This window comes from Eschscholzia californica, unplaced genomic scaffold, assembly GCF_041429995.1.
Source record: "Eschscholzia californica isolate CP2 unplaced genomic scaffold, dmEscCali1.0.p SCAF_3, whole genome shotgun sequence".
In the NCBI taxonomy this organism is placed as follows: domain Eukaryota; kingdom Viridiplantae; phylum Streptophyta; class Magnoliopsida; order Ranunculales; family Papaveraceae; genus Eschscholzia; species Eschscholzia californica.
The window spans coordinates 30,511,966-30,536,140 of record NW_028238420.1 but is presented as its reverse complement, the minus strand read 5'-3'; the positions used below and the strand labels follow the sequence as shown (position 1 = coordinate 30,536,140).

General features: G+C 33.1%; 1 protein-coding gene and 1 long non-coding RNA gene across 2 annotated transcripts; both read left to right on the top strand.

Moving 5' to 3' along the window:
- The first annotated feature begins 3,187 nt into the window (after window positions 1-3,187).
- LOC147549470 (uncharacterized) lies at window positions 3,188-6,303 on the top strand. Its single transcript, XR_015238520.1, has 2 exons — window positions 3,188-3,609; window positions 3,940-6,303. It is a non-coding gene; the product is annotated as an uncharacterized LOC147549470 (long non-coding RNA).
- A 15,954-nt stretch (window positions 6,304-22,257) lies between these two features.
- LOC147549469 (homeobox-leucine zipper protein HDG1-like) lies at window positions 22,258-23,847 on the top strand. Its single transcript, XM_086672113.1, has 3 exons — window positions 22,258-22,357; window positions 22,948-23,318; window positions 23,417-23,847. Exons 2-3 carry the CDS (start codon window positions 23,199-23,201, stop codon window positions 23,837-23,839), a joined length of 543 nt encoding a protein of 180 aa, XP_086528239.1. The 5' UTR covers window positions 22,258-22,357; window positions 22,948-23,198; the 3' UTR covers window positions 23,840-23,847.
- Window positions 23,848-24,175: the final 328 nt, after the last annotated feature.

The following is a 24,175-nucleotide window of genomic DNA, read 5'->3' as shown; positions in this document are numbered from 1 at the left end:
ATTTCGTTTTTGTGTTTTGAGGGAATGAAGAGAGAGAAATAGAGAGAGGGTTTAAGCGTCACGTCAAGTCGCTTCATATTACAGCTTTTTCCCTCGTTTTTCGGGAGGAAGGCTGAAACAAAAAAAGAAAAAGCGGGAAATGAGGGAGGGATACTATAGGAAGGATGATTGTCTGAAGAGGTTAAAAGTGACTTTTCATCTTTTGGGTGTTTTTTGGAATAATCTTCCGTGTTGGGCTGGGTTTGTGGTTTTGGGTAGGATTTTTGGCCTTAGATTTTTGCTCTCTTTAAAATATTATGAATTTAAGATTTCTAAACTATTACCGGGACCTGCCCAAGTATATGGGAGGCCCCATACAATGGATATTAGAAAAAAATTTAAACAATGTAAAAAGTCGGAATCAAACTCTTGACTTTTTATGCAAGATCTAAACTCTTTACCACTAAACTAAGCCTTAAATTATACTTGAAATTGGTTTAAAGTATAGTTAGTTTTTCGAAAGTTACATACGAAATAGGAAATATGAGGCCCTTGATTATTTAGGGCCCAAAGCGACAGCTTTGGTGGCTTTGGTCACGGGCCACCCCTGACTATCACTTATCTTTAAAAAAGAAACAACAATATTTGTTTGACAATTAACATATGTAGTTAAGAGCCTGTATTCGCACTATAATTATCTTCTTCAAAACTAGTCATACGTATCGATTTTTTATTTCATACCGTTTTAATTCACGGTCAGCTCAGTCTAAAATAAAATTTTGGCTCCACGCTTGACTTGATATACATTCATAATACCCTATACCATATAATGTATTTATTTTGATAGTTTTTCTCTAGTTTATTATTGTGTTTGCAATACTTTTTTGTTTGTATATAATTTCGCACTCCTTGGGTCCAAATCTTGATTCTATCGTAATTGGCCAACGTTATACAGTCCATTTGAAATATTATAATCCAATAAGTGTACATAGATTCATCAATGAAAGTTGTCAAGTGTCAACTACAGTTATATATTTTTCAATCTTATTCATATAATTCAGTATAGAGGATAAAAAACTTAACGACAACTTTAGAAACTAAGTTTATTCTTCTTCTTCTTGTTCATGTTCTCCCAAGTACCTGTTTATATCAAATCGAAGCAGGTGTAATATTGCATGAGAAAAACAAAACCATAGTGGTGCTGAGGACCGATTACAATATATAATGATAGGGAATCTCTTCCAGAGGGTTCTGGTTCTGAAACATTTTGGTTGCACCTATGTGCGAGCAGGACCACGTGCCCGATGCCCAGATCGAATAACTTGGTGGGTAATGCCTTGGCAGATGTTAATTGTTTCTTTGACTAGGACAATTAGAAATGGGTCTTCTACTATCAATCAATGTTACAACTAAAGACCTCTTGCAACACAAAAAAATATAAAAAAAATCTAATTAAGACTCGAATTATGTGAATAATGAAATTTGACTAATATCAACCTAAATTGCGCCAGTTTTTTCTCCCTTAATTGTTCTTTTCGCTTTCAATTACTTGTAGAAATAAATTTGCGATAACATAATTAATTGATATAGGTGGGCGTATATATATAAGGAAAAGAAGTCCACCACCTCTTGTGGTGCAGTGGTTGATACCCACTCTGCAACACGAAGATTTGAGGTTTGATCTCATGAAAATATAAATCTAGGGTTTAATGAACTTGTGTATAAATAAAGTAGATCTAGATTAGATGGGTTTTAACCCTTAAACGCACTTAGGATGGCCTTTGAAGGCAAATGTAAATAGTCTTTAGAGTTTAAATAAGACGATTATAGTACCTAATCATTTCATGAATCTTGATGTGTCTATGTGAGAACTTTGATTAATCCTTTGATAAACTCTGTAACTTTTCTCAATTAAAGATTACAGAAGAGACGATCTCTATTTATACCATCTAGTGTGAGAGAGAGAGAGAGAAACGGTTCGTTATAGAGGTAGAGAGTGATTAACAACTATTAACAAATTCTGTTAGGTTGTTAATCTTTAACTAACTTCTCTAACTATTAATACACTTTAACTAACTTTCTCTAACTACCATTATTCAAACAATAACTTTTAGCCGCAGCTTTGGGGAATAAAAGAAAATTTTTGAGGGAATAAAGACATAGTCAACTTTAATTGATTTAGGTGGCATATTTATTTTTTGACCCAAAAAACTTGTCTCTTTCCTCCTAAGTTTCATCATCCTCACACCAGGGCCGTGCCTGAGAATTCAGGGGGCCCAATGCCAAATTTATTTGGGGCCACTGCCCTTGTATAATCGAAGGTAAAAAAATACTTTAAAATCAAAATAACAAAGAAATTCAAAATAAATTGACCATATTTGTGTATGAACCAATTTTTCTTCCTTTTTTACTTTACATCCTCTTCAAATTTCCACATTTTTGTATTTTGGTGCCGCATATATTAACTAGAAAAAAAATCAAATATCTCAAATTAAAACATGATTTTTTCATCTCTGTAAATTTGTAATCGCTATATAAAAATTCGTAGATAGGAAAAATCAGAAAACTACTAGAACTCAAGATTGAACGCAAATTTCAACCCTTTTCTTAATTTATAAGAAATAATTTAGGATCCATTTAGGTGAGGGTATTTTAGAAACAGAATAAATTAAAAATAATAGGGGAGAGATAAAAGGAACTTAAGTATGACCAGTTATGATTGTGTAGAAAGTGAAAAAAATAATATAGATTTATTTTAATAAAAAATATAATATAATATAGAAAGTAGAGTGAGAAAGAATAGTATGTACTAGTATTACATATGGAAACAAACCAAAGAGAGAGGTAATATTATTAAAGTAGAGAGAGAATTGAAAAAATGTATCAGTTACATAGAAAGTGGAAAATGAAAATCTTTAGTGTGGGGCCACACGTCCACATGCGTCTACGGTCGTAGAGAACTAAAGAAGTTTAGAGAGAGAAACAATCTTTTTCTTTTAGTAAATACGGAGAGAAACAGTCAACACGTCCCAAATTAACTACTTCCCTTACTTAATTAGACTTTTGTGGGCCCTCTAGGTTGCGGGGCCCAGTGCGGACGCCCTGTCCGCACTTGGCACCGCACGGCCCTGCCTCACACCTCATCCCACCAGAAATTCCAGCCACTAACAATTTCGGGAACTACAAATTTCGACCACCATAGATTCTGACCATCATTTTCAACTCCTCTCTCTCTTTCTCCCTCATTTTTCTTCTCTCTTCCTCCCTTTTCCCCTTTCTTTCTATCTCTGAAGACTATCTTCTTCAACTCAGAATCTGAGTTAAAGAAGGTGATATTCCAAGTTGAAGAAGTTGAAGAAGATGATGAAGGGGAAACCCCTGCGTCTCTTCTATTAATGAAAGGCTTCATTGTTACAGCAGGGCAGCAGATACAACCATCTTTGTTTAGTTCTGAAAAAGGTTACTACAACAAGAAAAACCACTCTGTTTTCTAACCATCCTCTCTCTCTATCTTCTCCATTTTACTCGAATTTCCTTGCATTCGTATACATCTCCGATCCAATCTCTCATCTGGGTTATCTTTAGTTTTTTAGAGGATATCATTTTCTCTATTCCCCAAATTCCTAAGAGGTAAGAAGAGCTTCTAATCAAAATTTTCTCATTATGGTATATGGTTCTTCTGTTTTTCTTCTTCCATCAAGTTTATATGGATAATAGAAATGAGGTTTTCTACATTTTTCTTAGATTTTTGTTCAGATATTGTTAGTTGAATTTTAGAAATGGGGTCTCTTTCAGTTTTTGCTCAATTTTTGTAAATAATAGAGATGAATGTTAAGTGTTTGATAAATTTCCTCACTGAGTTTTGTTTAAATTCTTTCAAAAAAATATTATTCAGTTTCATGTATATGAAATTTTGTTGATTGTAGTAATTCACTCTTGTTTAATATTTGTTTTTTACAGGAATTGGGAGGTATTTCTTCCGAGTTGTTGTTCATTGAGACTCCAGTATAGACCTTGTTGAAAAACAATAATTTCGTTGTGTATATCGACTAGGAATATTGTTTTCTTGTCCTGGCTGATTATGATGCTATAGATGAAGGTTTTGATGATCTCATTGTAAGATCTATCAGTTTCAAAGGTGGTGGTCGGAATTGTTGGTGGGCGGAATTTTTGGTAGGATAAGGAAGATGAAGATAGGGAGCAAGAGACAAGTTACTTAATTTTTGGGTCAAAAAATAAATATGCCCCCTAAGTCAATCATAGTTGACTAAGTTGTTATTCCCTCGAGATTTTTCTTTCTTCCCCAAAGCCGCGGCCTAACTTTCTCTAACTATCATAATTCAAAACTAACTAATTGAGTCAGTTATTGAATCAGCTCAATTGAGTCAGCTTAGTTAGATTTAACTCTCTTATATTCCCCCTCAAGTTGTGCTTCCTCAAAATGCATCAGCTTGTTCTTGAGAGATGTGAAGCTTGGTAAAGGCAGACTTTTAGTAAAAATATCAGCTAATTGAAGATGGGTGGGGATGTACTTGATCTGAAGTGAACCATTGGCAACCAAATCCCTGATGAAATGATAGTCGACCTCTGTGTGTTTAGCTCGAGCATGAAATATAGGATTAGAGGCAATATGCTTGGCTCCTTGATTATCAGATGAAATGAGATAAGGTTTGGATAAAGGCTTATGTAATTCATCTAACAGATAGCTAATCCATAACATTTCAGTTGTTGCCACACTAAGTGACTTATACTCAGCTTCTGTTGAAGACCTAGCAACAGTTGGTTGTTTCTTTGAGGACCAACATAAGATAGTAGAACCAAGAAAAATGCAAAAACCACTTCTTGATCTTCTAGTATCTGGACAACCTGCCCAATCAGAATCAGAGTAAGTTTGAAGAGTAGTCAAGTTCCCTGGATTACTAGTGACTCCAGAGCCAATATATCCTTTCAAATACCTCAAAATTTTCTTCACAAGAAGTAAATGAGAAGTTCTTGGTTCCTGCATAAATTGAGCAGTATAATTAACTGCATAAGAGATATCTGGTCTAGTGAGAGATAGGTATTGTAAATACCCCACTAAGCTTTTATACATGGTGGAATCAGGTAAAATATTACCATCTAGTTTTGAAACTCTTGAACCACTAGCAACTGGTGTTTTACTGATGTTACAATACATCATGGAAGCGTTCTCAAGAATTTGAAGAGTATACTTATTTTGGGTGAGCAAAATAGAGCCAGTACCATTCCTTATAACTTCAATAACTAAGAAGTAATGCAATTGACCAAGATCTTTCATAGCAAATTCAAAGCTCAATGTCTTGATAAGAGAATCAACCAAAATGGAAGATGGCCCAGTGAGAATTATGTCACCAACATATAACAGAAGCACTAATACATCACATTGTTGAAGTAGAAAGAACATTGAATGATCAGTGGTACTTTTGGCAAAACCAAACTTAAGAAGAAAGGTAGCAATCTGTTGAACCAAGCTCTTGGTGCTTGCTTCAGCCCATATAAAGATTTATGTAACAGACAAACATGGTTCCTTTTTTATTTGTCAATTAATTCTTGTGGTTGAACTATATAGACCTTTTCATCCAAAATCCCATGTAAGAAAGCATTGGAACATCAAGTTGTTTGATGCTCCAGGATTTGGTGACTGCTATAGTAAGAATAAGTCTAACTGTTGTAGGCTTAACCACAGGGCTCAATGTTTCATTGAAATCAACACCATCTTGCTAATTATAACCTTTAGCAACCAATCTAGCTTTATATCCCTCTAGAGACCCATCAGACCTCTGTTTCACTTTATAAACCGGCTTGCATCCAAGAACATTCATTGAGGAGGGATCAATAGGAACTAGAGACCATGTATCATTCTTGTGTAAGGACAAAAACTCATCTTTCATATCATTACACCATTCTATGGACTTATATGTCTCTTTAAAGGAAGTTGGCTTATGAAACTTATGAAGGGCGGAAACAAATGCAGATGGAAAAGGATGATAAATTGAATAATGAGCAACATAATCAGGCAAGGATTTTGGTTTTTGAATACCACTCTTTGACCTTGTGTTCATAAGATGAACAAAAGAAGGTGATAATGCTCAATTTTCAGTGCTCATGGTAAAGTGGTAGAAATAGGTTGCTCAGTAATATTTCCTGAAGAAGAATGTACTGGGAGTTGTAAATTGTGTCCTTGAGTCAAACTATGAGTTGTAATCATAAGAATAGAAAGAGTAACTTGCTGAGATAAAGTCTGAGAGCTTGATTTAGACTTGTCAAAGCATTGAGTTTTGTAATAAAAGGATGTTTCATCAAAAATCACATGTCTTGAAATATGCAATTTATCTGAGACAACATCTTAGTTTGTATCCTTTATGCACAGTACTATATATCCCAAGAATATACATCTTGATGATTTCGGGTTGAGCTTATCCTTTCTAGAGTGAGCTAGGTAGGGATAACATGTGGAACCAAAAACTTTCATGAATTTGTAGTCTGATGCTTTCTGAAATTAAGCTTTAAAGTGTTTGAAGCAATTAAGCTATCTGATCTAACTGTTAATGGATATATCCATGAGAATCTGTTGTAATCATCAATGAAGAGTATATAATATCTTATGCTAGTAGAGGTTGTGACTGGAGTTGGACCCCATATGTCACAATGAATCAATTTTAAGAGGTAGTGATGATTTAGAAGATGAAGTTGGGAAAGGAAGACATTTACTCTTGTCTAGTTGACATGAGTCACATATGTTCTCAATAGTATGAGACTTAAACTTGATTTTGTCTTCATGTTTCAGTTAAAGTACCATAGCTTTGGATGGATGTCCCAATCTCTAATGCCAAAGATGAGGTTCTTGACATTGAATAGCACTGTGAGCTTCAAGTGAGGTGTTGGACTTTGAAAAATTGAAAGGATATAAATCATTAACTATAGGACCCTCAGCTAGAATAGCTTCAGACCTCAGATGTTTGATATTGTACCCCCATGGAAGAAATTCAACTGAGCATTGATTCTCATTTGTAAATTTGGAAACAGACAGTAAGTTCTTTTTTACATTAGGCACATGAAGAACATTATTGAGTTTAAAAGGTTGGGAGGAGACAGAAAGAGTAGTATTACCAGTTTCCTTTATTGGTAAGAATTTACCATCACCAACCATTACCAACCATCACTCCTTCCTTGCCTTTGTAACCTTTTGAATCACTTAAGATAGACTTGTTATTTGTCATATGATTGGATGCCCCATTATCAGCTAACCAAGGAGTTGTTTCTACCAAATGACATTCTTCAAGTGAATCATCATCATCAGTTATAGAAGAACCAGATAGAATGGCCATGTTACACTCAGCAATGACTATTTCCTCATTATCATCTGAAAGATCAAAGCTTTCTTCAAATTCTTTTGTATCACTCTCATCTTCCTCTTCTTCAATATGAAGACCAGCAAAATTTGGTTGATAAGGCTTGTTTACCTTAGGTTGAGCAAACCTAAAGAAACAATTTGCAGCCATATGACCCCATCTTCTACAGATTCCACAAGGAACTGTAGCAAATTAAATCAAAATTTTCAGCTTTTGGACCCAATTTAGGCCCTTCTCTGATGTTTTTACCTTTATTTGAGTTTGAATAACTTGATTTGACCTGATCCTGATGAGAATCATGTGTGCTCTTACTATAATTTGAATGATTTTGATAAATCTTACCTTGAGGTTTCTGTTTATAATCATTCTTATGTTTGTACTATGATTGCGAACAAGGAAGCCATTATCAGGTTCTTCTTGTGATTCATTAACCAACCATTGCTCGTGATGTAGTAATTTTGACCTAAGTTCAGGAAATGTAATTCGACCTTCTCTAATGTTCATAGAGATGACAAATTGACGATATTCTTTGCCTTAACCTAGAAGAGTAATTCGACATAGTTCTTTATCACTTACCTTATAATTGACAGCAATTAGAGCATCAGCAAGTGATTTGATCTTCCTGATATACTCACTAACAGTAGAATTTCCTTTATAGATTGAATTTGAGAACGAAGTAAGTCTTCCTTTGCTTCGAACTCCTCTGTGTATATGAGATCAAGATAAAACCAGATTTCATAGGCTGATTTAAGACCTAGAACATCTGATTTGATCTTGTGTGAAAATGTAGCCTTTAAGCAAGATTTGACAAAGCTGTCTTGCTTTTTCCATTTCTTAAATTTAGGATTCAGTATTTCCCTATCGTCCTCAACAATCTTCATTTCTAGTATTTCAATGGAGCCATCAACATAATCAAAGATCAGCTCCATATAGGATGTTTCGACTTGATCCTTTCAAACTAGATAATTCGATCCATCTAGTTTATCAGAGACAAAGTTAGCTATATTGCAGATCGATTGATCAGAAGAATAAGAAGAATAAGAAGAAGAAGAAGAAGAAGAAGAAGAAGAAGAAGAAGAAGAAGAAGAAGAAGAAGAAGAAGAAGAAGAAGAAGAAGAAGAAGAAGAAGAAGAAGAAGAAGAAGAAGAAGAAGAAGAAGAAGAAGAAGAAAAATTATTCTGTAATTGTGTTAGAAGTGACCATGAGAAAATTTTAATGAGTTTTCAATAAATAATATTGTTATCCCATTAATGGTTCAATGTAGAATTGATGGAAGAAAAGAATGCTACTATGTACAACTATATACAACTTATAGGTAAATGCTAACTGATCTCATATTAATGATCGAGGAAAAGAAAAAATGCTTCAATATAAAAGTGATTCTGCTATATATAGTTGTACCATTAATGGGATAACCCTTGCCCTAACATGAGATCAGTTAGCATTTACCTATAAGTAGCCTTCACTAATCAGTTAGCATTTACCTATAAGTTGTAGATATATATACTAGGCATAGCCCTCGCCCTACATGCGGGGGCAATGCTCCTTACGAGATGGAGATAATGGGTCTGATTTTAATTTTCTTTAAAGTGAAGGCAATTAAATTGGAATTGATACAGTTACGTTGTCTAACCTATAGTAAATATCTACGGATTACAACACATCATATCACCCGTAATCCACTATCGGGCAAGTGATAGAAATTTCATATGAGATTTTTCAGAAAACTTGGTACTAATCATAATAATGTAATCACCAACTTGATGAAGAACATTATTCGAAACTTAGGTAGAGTAAAGTATAATGAATTTGGTTTCTCCTAAGATCAGCGAATGACAAAATATCAGATCAGCGAATGAGAAATTTAAGTTTCTTCTAAGATTACAGATCTTGAACCTTATCCAACAAAAAATTACGTACTATATGATGCAGATCGAATGAATTTGGTGAAATTAACAAATTAATTCCAAATATATTCAATTATGTAATATAATAACTAAGTTGATCTGAACTTCACAAGTTGAAACAAAATGGTTTGTAAATGTACTAAAATGCTTCGATTCATTAGAAGGTAAGAGGACTTTTTTTTGCAAATATTCACCGAAGAAATTTTCTAAAATTGCTCGAGATCATCTCAAACTTTGACAGAAAATTGGTCTACAAATAGTCTTGGGTTAAACTATAATTAAGATCTTTATTTTAAAAATCAATTTATATTAGTGTGCATGAGTTCGAAATTTCAATAAAATATTTCAAGTCATTTTTACATAAAGATTTATAAATTAATTAGTCAAAATTTTATAATTGAATATTTAAAGTCCAAATTAGGTGCCTCGTAGCTGACGAACGCATTTAGTCTATATATAAACGGCCTAATATATCATCATCAAGACTAAACTGCGTAATATATCATCATCAACTCATGAATTTTCATAGTGTACATGCACATAGAAAACAAACAGAGAAAGAAATAACAGATAAAAAAAGATACACATTTATTATAAAATTTGACAACACTGAAAATAATAAGCTGTAATAAAAAAAACGTATAAAGACGAAAATAAAAAAATCCGAGATGATTGATCTTTCCTATTGGAAATTCTTTCAAGTTCAAAAAATATGATATTCACAATCTCAGCACAGACAATTTACAACTGTTGTAAAAATACAAATTGACAAATTTTAGGGTCCGAAACAACGAATCGAAAAGAAAATTTGATAATGAAACAAATGTGCAACTTTGGAAGGTTTATGTATAGAGCAAAGTATATAAGTGCCTTTAACTGATCTTTATTTCTGAGTCTTCCAACACAAATTTTTCTGGCAAGTTATAGCTGCGTTAGCATTCGAAAAATAGACATGTCTAAGATAAAATTACGAAAAAACAAGTTTGAAAAGCAACTACCGAATATCATGAACCCTAAAACTGAGAGTCAATATTAAAGTAATAAAAATACCTTTCTGTACCAATTCTTGACATTCTTATCACTTAATTTATACTAACTTTAACACCAACCCTTGAAGACTATTGGTGTCCCATCGTCAATTAGCCTCTCTACTACCATCTTCTTTCGACCCAATAATTGATCATGCTTTCCCTAACGTCATAGCTAAACAAACATGCTTTACTATTTGTAACTGGGTCAACAATAGTACCTCACTTTGATTATTAAATCCTCTCTTTACTTTCTCGTTATTACTTCCTCACAGTCTTAACGGACTAATTTAAAACATGCTCCTTTGAGAAATTTCAATTTTCAGTTCTCACCTCTTTCCCGAACAACATTGCTCTGATATGCTTTCAAAATCATAAATTTGAACTATAAAAATAAGAGTTATTTCCCAAATGACCCCCAACTTTGTGACCAACTTCCTGCCTAGCCCCCTAGATTAGCAAAAATACCCATATGGCCCCCTTTTTCCGTTATCTTTAACTGTCCGTTACTCTCACTCCTCCACCTCATTTCCTCTCTCTGCCAAGTCACCTGAAACGCCACATCATCATCTTCTCCGGCAGGGGTCGCCGGCCGGCCAAATTTTCGGCCGGCGACCTTCAAACATAAAAAAAATAATCTTTTTTTGTCTCTCCTCTCTCTCTCTAAATTTTTTTTTTTCTTTCCTCTCTCTCTCTCTCTAGAAGAAAAATAAAAAATAAAAATATTTTAGAGAGATAGAGAGAAAAAAGTTTAATTATTCTTTTTTTATGTTTGAAGGTCGCCGGCCGGAAATTTGGCCGGCCGGCGACCCCATCCGGAGAAGATGATGATGTGGTGTTTCAGGTGACTTGGCAGAGAGAGGAAATGAGGTGGAGGAGTGAGAGTAACGGACAGTTAAAGGTAACGGGAAAAGGGGGCCATATGGGTATTTTTGCTAATCTGGGGGGCTAGGCAGGAAGCTGGTCACAAAGTTGGGGGCCATTAGGAAAATAACCTTAAAAATAATAGATGTTTGACGGAGACAAAAATTATTCGATACACATTTATAAATTATACCAATTTACAAGATGATGAATATACGTCTTTTTTTGTATCAAAAGGATGATGAATATACATCTTCAACTCTCGATATGTTGGTTATAATGTTTAGTTTTGTGGTTGTTCATAAGAACGATAAAGTAATACCTTATGATTGCAATGGTCTTCCTGTTCTTATTCACCCATCCCGAAGGTTTGTCTAAAACCTTAAAATATGATGAAATATACATCTACAACTTGGAGTTCTTGGTTATAATATTTGGCTTTATGTCGCTATATAAGAATATATTAGTAAAATCAATTTAAGAGATGGACGTTTCCAAAGGTGGTGGTAAAAAATTGGGGATTAATGAGTTTAAAGGTCATAAGGGATGAGGGAAGGTGAAGTGTTATATCAATTTCAATATTTGGATAGAAATAGTAAAGTGCAAGATTTATTTCATCTCAGTCAGCCAGAAATTTAAGTGTCTTATACAATAGAAATTAAGTATTTTATATAATATGCCTATGGGATTATCCTAATCATCTAGGATTATTTATTTTGTCCTAATCATATTGATGTTGAAGGAGTAATAAAAACTAAAATCTAATATAATGTGAAAGGAGTAACTACACATTAAAATGAGACAATGTGGAAGGAGTACATATTAAAATGAGAAATAATTACAAAGAAATTAATAATGGAGGAGGTAAAGGTAAAGATGGGGGGTTAATAATCTATTATACAAAACAGATCCTTGTGACTAGGACAAAATAAATGTCCCTAGATGATGACTAGATTGCCACATAGATTTATGACTGGGACATTATTCATTCAAATCAATCCATCCATTTTCTTTCCTACATTAAATCTTGGAAAAAAGTTAATGTTCTTAGATGCCTTCTCCTCTTCCCTAACCTTCTCATCCTCCCTAGAATTAAACTCCAAATCAGGTCAATATAAGTAGGACAAAATAAATGTCCCTTGATGATGACTAGATTGCCACAGAGATTTATGACTGGGACAAACATTATTCATTCAAATCAATCCATCCATTCATTTTCTTTCCAACATTAAATCTTGGAAAAAAGTTAATATTCTTAGATGCCTTCTCCTCTTCCCTAACCTTCTCATCCTCCCTAGAATTAAAGTCCAAATTAATATTCTTAGATGCCTTCTCCTCTTCTTTGCCTTCTCCTCTTCTTTCGTAAAATTCTCCTTTTTTTTCCGTAACCTTCTCATCTTCCCTAGAATTAAACTTAGACCTTTACAATCTCAAAACCCACTCTTTGATGGAGACTTGATGCACTGTGAAATTAAACGCCCCACCCTTCAATCCCCTCAACAAGAAATAACGGTCCAACTACGCTGCAAACCTCCATTCCTCTTCTTCTCTTTAAAATATGTAACTCAAAACATGGTTTGGTAGTTTTCTCTTCACATTCTAAAATTTATGCCCTAGAAAAGAAGGTAAATTATTCTTTTAGATCAAAAATATCTTTATGTTTTATCACATGGGTATAACTTATATTTGGTAGAAGTCAAACTGCTTTTTGGAAGATCGGCTTAGTTGTTGTACATTGTCAACTAATAAGAACACAAGCTAGAGGTTGAAACTATGATGAATCAAAGTTACCAGAGGCTTGATACCAATGAAACGAAACAGCAAATTATTAATTCAACCTAGATGTAATTAGTTTGTATTGAATGGAATTCAGCTACTACATTAGCTCGTATCATATGGATAATCATTTAAAAACAGGTTTTGTACTAAGTTAGTTTTGTTTGATTATGTTTGCATTTTCCATTTTCCCTTGGTAAATAAAGTACTAAGGAAAATAATAACAATATATAGTTGCTACACTCTCTTGAGATGTCAAGTTTTTGTAAGAAAAGAAACAAATTAAGCTTCTTCAATCTCCGTCATATCTGTGACAAGAAAGTAGGAGCTTTATGTGTTTGTGTTGCTTAATAATTTCTGACTTGCATAAAAGTTTTAAACACTAGATGGGTATCTATTAGCGTGTTAGTGGTCCTTATTATCATTTTGAGATTTCGGTATAGTGTTATCTTCTTGATAGATCAGAAACATTGACACGGCTCCTCCTCCTACACATTAATTACTTCCATCGGGATCGTCTGTTTCTGCAGTTTGAGCGTTTTGACAAGAATCGTATTTATGCTCTTTCGCATGAAGCAATTTATGCAAGTAAGCTTCCTTTTCTAACTAATGCCAAAATATCCTATACTTGGGATATTTTGTTAAGAAAACAGTACATTGTCTTGTGTTGTTGGAAGATACTGATTTAAAAGATGCCAAATCAAAGTGGGCAGCTCCCAAAATAAGGCAAGCACATGAGATTAAGTTTTAATGCACTTAAAGCTTCAAAGGAAGAATGCCCGATACTTTTCACGAAAGAGGCAAGCCTTCAGTCTAAACAACAAGAACGAAGCACCAAAAAATCACAATTTGAGTAGTTCGATCATGCTCTAACACCAAGTCCGACCAAGTCGGCTAAGTGAATTTATATCTAGACTTGGTATTGCAGATGATATTTCCATAGATGCTCGAAAAAATTTATAGATTGAGGCCTCTCAGAAAAGCTGCTCATTCATTACCTGAGAAAAGAGATTGGCCTAAACTATATGAAATTGTAGCAACAATAACAAGGTGTTCCTCCAAATTTCTGCTTTAATTTTCGCATGCAAGCAAGTTCCACCAAATTTAGCATCAACTTCAAAATTGTGTTTGATAACTATTTTACTTTGTGCTAGATATTTGTTGTGTATAATATTATGAAGATATGTTTGTTAACTTTGAGTTGGTTGAGAAACCAACATCAGAAATTCATATATAATGTGTATGAAATTATGCAATCGGGATTTGGGTGTTGATGGATATAAGGTTTTTGACCATGAATGTTGAACAAGAAGAACCCCTTATTTTGAACAATGACTCTTTTTCTGTTGTGAATTTCTATCTTGGAAATTACTTAATGTAAACTGAAAGCAGTATTTTATGAATAAAGTCGACCGTAAAGAATAAACAAATTTTTAGTTGACACTCTAACTACCAATGGACGTCTGATGAACCTCCCGTTAGAAAGGCCATATAGAACCTTATTTTCATATTTTTGGAGGAAATAAAGTTTGAGAACACAACAACTTGTAGAATCTAAAACCGTTAGTTTCTTTGCCTGTAATTAAATTTGCTTGTGAAGACAAAATTGAAGTACAAGAGAAGATTTTGTTAATTAAAGTTGAAGTTTCTCTCTTTGTTTGATGGATGATCTCCACTTGTCGACATGTTCGTTACATGGAGTTCTTGTATTTACAACTAAAGCTTCAAAATTTTTTTTTAATGGATGATTGAGTATCGGAACTAAACATGGAACAAATGTTAAGTCGAGTGAGAGCTAGAATATCTTTGTGAGATATCTCTTTAAGGTATCTGGGTGTTAAAACAGTAGAAAACTATACAAGATAATGACACTATCAAGAAGCTGGAAAATAATTTTATCGTATGGCGACGTTTACAAAAATGAGAAATCTCAAGAAACATCACTTTTCTTCGAGACATCCGTTTTTTAATCCGTTCACATTTTTTACATATTGAAAAACTATGCATCAATTTAATTTTTGTGAATATATCTCCTCAGTATCCAAGACATTTTAAAGTCTCGGAATTTAAACAATTTTCTCCTAATTTATTCAAGTCATTAATTTTGTTTTGGTAACTTCCTCTTCAATTTCCTAAATTGACATGAGATATGGAAACGTTACTCATATTGTTTAGTATTCTAATAACAGTCTACTTATCTCTTCAAATACATGTCCCTAGAAGATACATATCCCCGCCAAAATTCAGTTGGAATTATTTTTTGGATATGAATTTTTTTAATGATAGATTTGTATCTCGTTATTATCATTTAATTTTCCAGTGTTGTAGTTTTGACATATTGGAGAAAAAGTTTTATCAAGAAATTTCTCAACCATATGGAGGTTGGCTTCCACATATTTTGAGAGTCTTTACAAATGCTAGATATTCATGCACTTGCGTTCGGCTGGTATTTTTTCAGTCAAATCTTAAACAAATTTCATTCAACAAACATTTCATCAAAAACATAAATATTTTGAACACCCTAATAATCATTTTTAACCTATATATGATATATTAGGTTGCTTCTATTGTTAGACAATTGTTTCCATTTCGATTTTATTACCCCAACCATGCACATTGGATAAGGGACATTGCCCCCGCACGTAGTGCGGGGGTTATGCCTAGTTATTAAGAAAATAAAAAGAATTTAATTCATAACCTAATCATATATCCTAGTCCTAATCATGTTAATTTTGTCCTAATCACATATCATAGTCACTTTATTCGTTACCAACAAATTTAAATCAATTCTATAACTGCATCTATATCAATTCAACCTAGACAATTATAAATTTCAGGTCATTTTCTATTTGAGACCATATCAATTTCTTGTGGGATCGAGTTGAAATCAAGCATATTTATCCTATATTAGATTCCATTTATGTTTAAAATCGAAACCAAAAAAGGATTATTGACCCATCAATTTCAAACCTATTTCCTAGTATTTCTAAACTATTGAAAATCAAATAATGTCCTAAATCGAATTCATTTAATGGTGCGTTTGGTTGCAGGATTCCTATAAAAAATGGTTTCTGATAAGAATCACATTTTTGTTTGTTTGGCTACTAGAAATCATTGGACTCTTGAATCTTAAAGATTCCTAAGTCCAAAATTTGTATTAGACCATAATCCGACCGCCTAAGATTTGGTAGGATTCTGGATTAATAAAACAAATTTTCAAACATAAAAGCAACAAAAAAAATAATTTCTTTAAAGAAATTCTAGAATTTTTTGTTTTTCCCGGATGCATTATTCTGCGGACTCATGAATCTGTGGAATCATGAATCCACGGATTCATGATTCCTCCATCCAAACACACCATTAATCTAATTTAAAATCAAAAGACGTCAACCATTTTCAATTCATTACCTAATATCCTAATATTGCAAGAGATTTATAAATTTGTCATCCAATATTATTAAAATTCAAATCAATTAAAAATAAAACTAAATTGGGATCTTAAATTCAATTAAAATCATGTGAAAAAAGAGGAAACAAAATCTTAAATTTGATGACTAACACTGGGTTGGACGAAACTAAGAAATTGGGTTGGATTGGTTGAGATTTGAGTTTATCGGTTGGTCCCACAATTCTACACAACTATTACTTTTCTTTTGTTGTTGCAAGTACACGATTATTACCGAGTAACATCTTATACTTTTTTTCCTTAATTAGATTGTTAAGTTAATTATGTTTTAGCTCCCAATTTGAGACTAATTAGTCCATTTGACCCCCGCAGGTGTCTGATAGTTCAATTTGGCTTTCCTTGAGCACTAAAATGGAACTAATCCAAAAAAAGAGAAAACATTTATATCCACCTCATCTCCCCTTCTCTCCTCTATTTCATTCCTGACCAGGATTTGTTAAAACCTAAAATCAATTTCAATATGGTTTCTAAGGTTATGCTTGGCCTCCGAAAATAAAGTGCAATTACCAGAAGTCACATTCTAAGAATGTTTATATAATACACAAGAATGAATCAGGAATCACATCCTAACGAGAATGTGTTTCCTCGTAAAGGAGATATTTCACACCCAAAAGGCAGGGTGGATTCGTGCTATCCTTTCTTGGAATCATTAATCAAATATATTTTTTCCATGAACAATCTCTAATAATAATATTTCTGGATAAATAAAACAGTATAAGAATGTATTAGTGTCATGAATCACATTACGACATTACTGTTCATATTTCATAGTAATCTCATTCTTTTCCTTTCTTGCAGGCCAAACATGGCCTAATATTTTGCTATACAACAATTTAGGCTTGAGTTTGTGTGTTGGTCTCACAATTCTACACGAGTATTACTTTTTCCTTAATTAGATTGTTGAGTTAATTCTGTTTTACCCCCCAATTTGATATTAGTTTATTTGACCCCGCAGGTGTCTGATAATTCGATTTGGCTTTCCTTGAGGACTTGAATGGAACTAATCGAAAGAAATGTAAACCATTTATATCCACCTCATCTCCCCTTCTATCCTCTATTTCATCCCTGGCCAAAAGAATTTGTTACAACAAAAATCAAGTTCAATATCGTTTCTAAGGTCATGCTTGGCCTACGAAAATAAAATGCAATTATTAGAAGGCACACTCTAAGAATGTGTATATAATACACAAGAATGAATCACGAATCACATCCTAACGAGAATGTGTTTCCTCGTAAAGGGGTCATTTCAAGAGATGGGGTGGATTCATGTTCTCCTTTCTTGGAATCTTTAATCAAATAACTTTTTGCCAATATCAATCTCGAACAATAATTTTTCTAGATAAACAAAACAATATAAGGATGTAATGATGTCATGAATCACATTACGACATTGCTATTCATATTTCATAGTAATCTCATTCTTTTCCTTTCTTGCAGGCCAAACATGGCCTACTGTTTTGTATCACAACAATTATGCTTATCTAAATTCATATGATTTTCATGGCTGTCAATAGGTTAATTCCATATCAATGATGTAAAATATTCTCATGCAATATGATGTAATGACCTTTAACAAATATAACAGTATAAGGACTTTTATGGAGTTTGTTTTGGTACAGGTCGGCCATGAAGTTATGTGTGTACATTGCATATTTATCGATCTTCATTCATTTCAAATTTATTTTTAGAAACAATACAAGTTTTGACGTTCGGTCTCTCACGTGGATCGTGAACGTAATCACGCCCAACTAAAGAGAGTTTCATATTATATTTTCAACTTAATGATCTTAGAACCACATTCATCTTGCTCAGTCTTGCTCGTTATTCCAGCTTAATTTCGTGCACCATTTTCAACCCCAACTATGTAAACATATAAATAAACGTGGAGGAAAATTCATATATGTTAGATTAACTGGGAAATGAGAGAACATTATACACTGATATTTCATTTCTACATATGTAACGACATTTCTTTTTTATACTTGCCACCCGATTTACTTGTACCTAATATTTATGCCAAAAACTGGAAATTTATACAAATATATCACATTTTGCTATGTAGACTTCATGACCTAGTGTTGCAACAAAAAAGAAGACTTCATGACCTAGTTGTGACTTGTGACTTAAGGTTTTAGTAATCTTACTTAAAGTTAAAGATTGGCGGAGAATTTTGACTTTTTAAATCTACCAAACTTACGCACTTATAACGTTTTTTAAATTGACAATATTATCATGTTGTGCAATTGTCTATCCACCTCAAGATTTTTCTATTTTTAACTTTCTACGACTTTGCAACTAAAACACTAAATCATTTTATGTAGTTCAATTCAACTTGAGGACTAATTAATTTCAATTTCTTTCCAATTTCAAAACAACTTCTTCTGGACTTGACCCAATTTAATTTCATCCAAGATCATTTAGTTTAGGTTCAATGTCATAACTGAAAGGCATTAACCAATTTCAATTGATTTCCCTATAGGAAACCCAATGGTTTTATATCCTCAATCAGATTCATTTTTTGTTCAATCTCATGACCGGCATCAATCATAACCATTCTCAATTAATTACCAATTATTCCTGTGCCGAAACAAATCTTTTAATTTTCTCATTCAATGAAGTTCGATTTCTAATTAGTTCCATTCATTACTGGGACATAAATCAAACTAGAGGGCAATCTTTCAATTAAAATCATTGAAAAGAAAAAAAAGGAAGCAAAATCTTAAATTTAATGACTAAAAATATTTTTGACCAAACTAAGACACTCAGAGTGGGGTTGGTAGACTTGGAGTTATAGGTTGTGCCTATGAATATCACAATCTCAGATGATTATTACTTGTTTACATATTCTCTTTTTTATTAAAGTGTTTGGCAACATATTTAGAAACTCACCAAAATTTTCTTTTGTGGAATCTGTTACATTATTATCGAGAATCTTTTAGATGTGTGCGTGTTAAGTGGGAGCTTCTAGATGATTTTTGGGTGGAAGCGCTGAATTAGGTCTCTCTATATAAAGCTAGTCAGGTTCTTTTGTTTTCATCAGTTTCATCTTGTTTTCAGTAGATCTCTCCATTCCCCTCCTCTAATCTTTGTAATTTTGTACTACTTGAAATTATTCTCATTGGAAGATTCATAAAAATAGCGGAACCGGAAAGGCAACATCTCAAATATAGGTTTGTGTTTTCTTTTTATTCTTTTGATTTCCAATTTTTCTTTCCCACAATTCATTTGTGTATTGTTTTTATTCGTTTCTCTTGACATATCTTTTTTAAAATTTAAAATTTTGTTTTCAGTGAGATATATTTGTAGTTTCTTAATACTTACATTTTAGTTTGTTATTTTTGTCGTTCTCTTAATCATTTGTTCATTTCCGTGATTGATTCGATCTATGTTCATATTCACTTTTAAATTATCATTTAAGTTTTACACCCCGCCCCCCATGGATAATTGAAACTAAGAAATCCCCTCATTATTAATCAAAACTAAGAACCTACCTCCCCCTAAATTTAACCCGACCGTCAATTTGACCGTTAAGTCAATCAAAGATAGTTGCTTTTCAGAAAAATTGTCGAAAATACCCTCACAAGACCTACAAAAGTGACAAAAATGGTTGCAACAATTTTTTAAGAGGTTCACAAGGTCTACTATTAAGTCAGTCAACTATGAACATTTTTTTTTTATTAAGATAAAAAAAGCCACTTTTTTTTATTAAGATAAAAAAAAGCCACTTTTTTTTTATTAACATAAAAGCCAATTTGTTGGAGTTTAGGGATATACAACACCTTGTTGTATGTGGGTTCAAGATATTCATTTTATCAATTTTTGAATTTATTTCTCAGTTAAAAGTTTTCAGTTTAAGTTTAAATTTTGCAGAAACATATTAAGATAATTCAAAAATGACGATTTATTATTGTTTTATAAATAGTAGTCTTTGATTTATTGAGCTTTGTTAAGTGGTAATGACTATCTTTGTTTGACTTAACGGTCAAATTGACGATATTGTTAAATTTGGGGGGTTTCTTAGTTTCAATTATCCATGGGGTGGGAGGGGGTGTTCACTTCATCACCTAGACCCCTAATTCTATGTTGAGTCATATCGATCTTTGTTTTTTCTCTGATAGAATCAAAATCATTTTTATGTGTTAAATCAGATCAATATATTTCTACCATCAAATCTACATTGAATATTAATTAATAAAAAGTTGTCCAAATCTGTCTGTACCAAATTTATTTCCAGGATCCATCTTCTTTTTAGACTTTAGCTCCATAGCTAGTTTGTTGAATAAAGTTAGATTTTTACCAATAAATGGATGGATTCAAGAAACTAGTTTTACAAACGGTTTGTGGTACAATAGTTTCCCCTCCTCACAAAGAGTATGATCTTAATTTAACTAATACATCTATCTTCACTATTGTTATATGGATAGATTCATAAAATTAGTTTATTAATCTATTTTAACATTGCAGAGATTGTGGTCGATTATATGAATCAAACTTTTCAACGAGAAAATGCTCGTTATTAGATTTGAGCTCATGAAGGTTCGTCTAAACGAAGTTATCTTAAGTATGAAGTCACAAATCCGATTCCAACTCACACAAATTTCTTCTGGTAAAATACTACTTTCAGATTTTAGTCTTAATCTTTTTTGTTTTAATTTATTTGCTCCGAGATATCTTGATATTGATCTTGAATTTCACAAAATTACCAAATGGAAAGTGTCCAGAGGGATTTCTTGGCTATGCTGTGAATATGATCAAATTAGACGTGGCAAACTTGTATTATGTAACAGCTAGCGGTCATGGCCTCCGAGAGACTTTATTCTATCATATTTTCAATCGTGTGCTACAGGCTTGTAGTTGTATAACTCATGGGGCTTTGTCTCTCGATGGGTTTTTGTCCAAAAGATGATGTTGGTATCTGGTTTGTAGTTAATCCTTATCGTTGGGGACTTCCTCTGGGCTATATGAGAGCTGTGGAGAAATTGAATTTCAACAAGTTCAAGAGGGAACAGATTCTTGAAGAAAACAGAAAACAAGAAATGCTATTGAATCAAGCAAAGAACAGAAAGCAAGAGGTTGCTAGTGGCCCTGGATCGTTTAGTGGATCAGGCGTTTAATCTAGCATTATTAGCTAATTTATAAGAAATTTAATCTAGCATTATTACTTGTCCTTGAGTATGTTTTAATGTATTCTTGTTTTCTGATTAACAATATCTTAAGTATGAGGTCAGAAATCCGATTCCAACTCACACATATTTCTTCTGGTAAAATACTACTTTCAGATTTTTAGTCTTAATCTTTTTTGTTTTAATTTATTTGTTATTGATCTTGAATTTCACAAATATTATATTTCTTTTCATTTGTTTGGTAATTAAATAACATATGTACTAGGTATAATAAGTGTGTGTAGCCCGTAGCTTGTAGGCCACAAACAATCGAGTACTGAAGCACATTTAATAAGATTGATAAGAAATCAATAAAAACATGTTAGTATTTTATTGTATTTATCAAGCTTCATCACTATCACTTTCATAGTAGGGATTTGAGAACGAATGGACAAAATTTACACCTCCCATAAATTTCAAACTAGAACAAAAACTCCTTATGGCCGGGACTCTAAAAACCATTTTTTTCTACGCTATAGTTTCCCTTGATCCATAAAGACATTATCTAGATAGACTTGTAAATTTAAAACTAATCATCTCATATTTTCTGTAAATGAAAATAATAAACAGTCGAAGATTTACTCTTTAATTATTAATAATATTAAAAGTTATTTCTTCACTCACAATAATTCCTTATGGTTGACCCTGTATACCTACATTTTAACGAGGTTTGTTTACCATTTTAGGTTTGTTTACAATGCCGGTGGACCCTCTCTGTCGATTGGAATATCAACGACAATCCAAACTCTCGGGAGATATTGTTGGCAGAAGCAGAGAAATTTTACATCCCGAAATGGAACTAGAGGTGATATTAACATTTCTTGTGTTCTGATCACCACTAGATAATACTTCGATTATTCCAGCTTTGGCAATCATACCCGGAAACATTACCTTCCATTTGCCCTAATTAAAGTGTAGCAAGAAATAAGAACATCACAAAAGATAATAACGTCACGAAAAAAACAAGTATAAAATGTGATTATACATTTTTTATGAACACGAAGGTAATGGCATCCGAAAGTCAGTTGGCCAAGGGAAAATACACGAAGTTGGTAAAAGTTCCCCGTACCAGATATGATACAAGAAAGGTCCCAAAATCGTGCAAGAATTGTTGAAGATGGCCGTTTTAGTTATATTTATGATATTTAGCAAGAAGATAAGAATTGTTGAAGATGGCCGTTTTAGTTAAGTAAATGGTCTACTTTCAGAGTTAAATCATTGTGAAATATATTTATGTTTTCAATTTTACCCTTTTTTCCATGGTTAGTTTTTTTTATTCAAATACAATCATATCTATTCCTTTTCATGTAAATTATACTTGAATGTATCATTTCACATCTTTTGCTTGTAAATTAATTACGATAGTTCGTAATAACTGTTTTTTGTATGATGTAGGGCTTTCCTACAACGAGACACAAACATTGTTGAAACTAGCAAGGATAATGTTGGATAATCTATGTGATGGTGTTTGCATAACTACGCCAAATAAGTGGAGTAATGTCGACGGCATAAACGTGGGTGGGGATGTTCGCGTTCGGATCTGAAGGGACACCATTGGTATACCCGGTCAACCATCGGGGATTGTTGTGAGCACAGCGACATCGTTTGTTGTAGCTTCTCCATGGGATAAATTGTTCCACTATTTGATGGAGACAAGCTTCAACATCGCCTCCGACATGTTAGCTGATGCTAGGACATCCGAAGAAATAGCACGAATAGTTAAAGGAAGAGATTCAAGGAATGCTGTATCTGTCATTCGTGCTACTGTGAGTTTTTTCTTCTTCACATAACTAAAATTTTCTACCATACGTTTATGTCGATTTTTGAGGCATATATAATAATTTAACTACATTTATAATTTCAGTCGAGGTATCCAAACGGCGAAAGTTTGATCCTACTACAAGAAACTTGTGTAGATTCAACTGGGTCAAGCCTAGTGTATGTGCCAGTTGATATCGTAAGCTATCGTGAAGTGTTGACTGGAGGTGATTCTAACAATGTGGTTTTACTTCCCTCCGGACTCTTCATTGTCCCAGATGGTGTGAACTATATGCGTGTAGATCGTGGTGGAGCTAACAATGGTAATAGTTTTGGTGGTGGTGGCGGTACCTCTACCGTAATTAGTACTTCTTCGATAGTAACGGTGGCATTTCAAGTATTGGCGAGGACTTTACCGACAGAACAGGTGACTATGAACTTGGTGGAGACTGTCAATGAAGTTGTATCCTCCACATTGGAGAAGATAAAGAGAACCATCAATGAAGCCTCATCTTCAGTATCAATTTAGGGTTTTTCTAAGTTAGGTTTTAGATTTGTAGTATGTAAGTATTAATTTTGCAATATATAATCATTTATGTTTTCAATTTTACCCTTTTTTTCCATGGTTAGTTTTTTTATTCAAATACAATCATATCTATTCCTTTTCATGTAAATTATATTGATAGTATAGTGTTTATCTTGTTTTATTAATTATAATCTTCTTATGATGAAAATTGAATAAACTACTAAATTCCTGCCCTTAATTCCTTACCATCATCCACGGAGGACCCATCCACTTCCCCACCCTTTAGACCAAAAATAGCCTGTGACGACTTGGCCTATCGAGCGACCTGCAGACCGCCCT

What these genes read in the sequence shown, in the direction of transcription:
- LOC147549469 (XM_086672113.1), top strand. Translation starts at nt 23,199, where the DNA reads ATGGAGACAAGCTTCAACATCGCCTCCGACATGTTAGCTGATGCTAGG. An exon ending in TATCTGTCATTCGTGCTACT is followed by an intron (nt 23,319 to 23,416) that starts GTGAGTTTTTTC and finishes TTATAATTTCAG; the next exon opens with TCGAGGTATCCAAACGGCGA.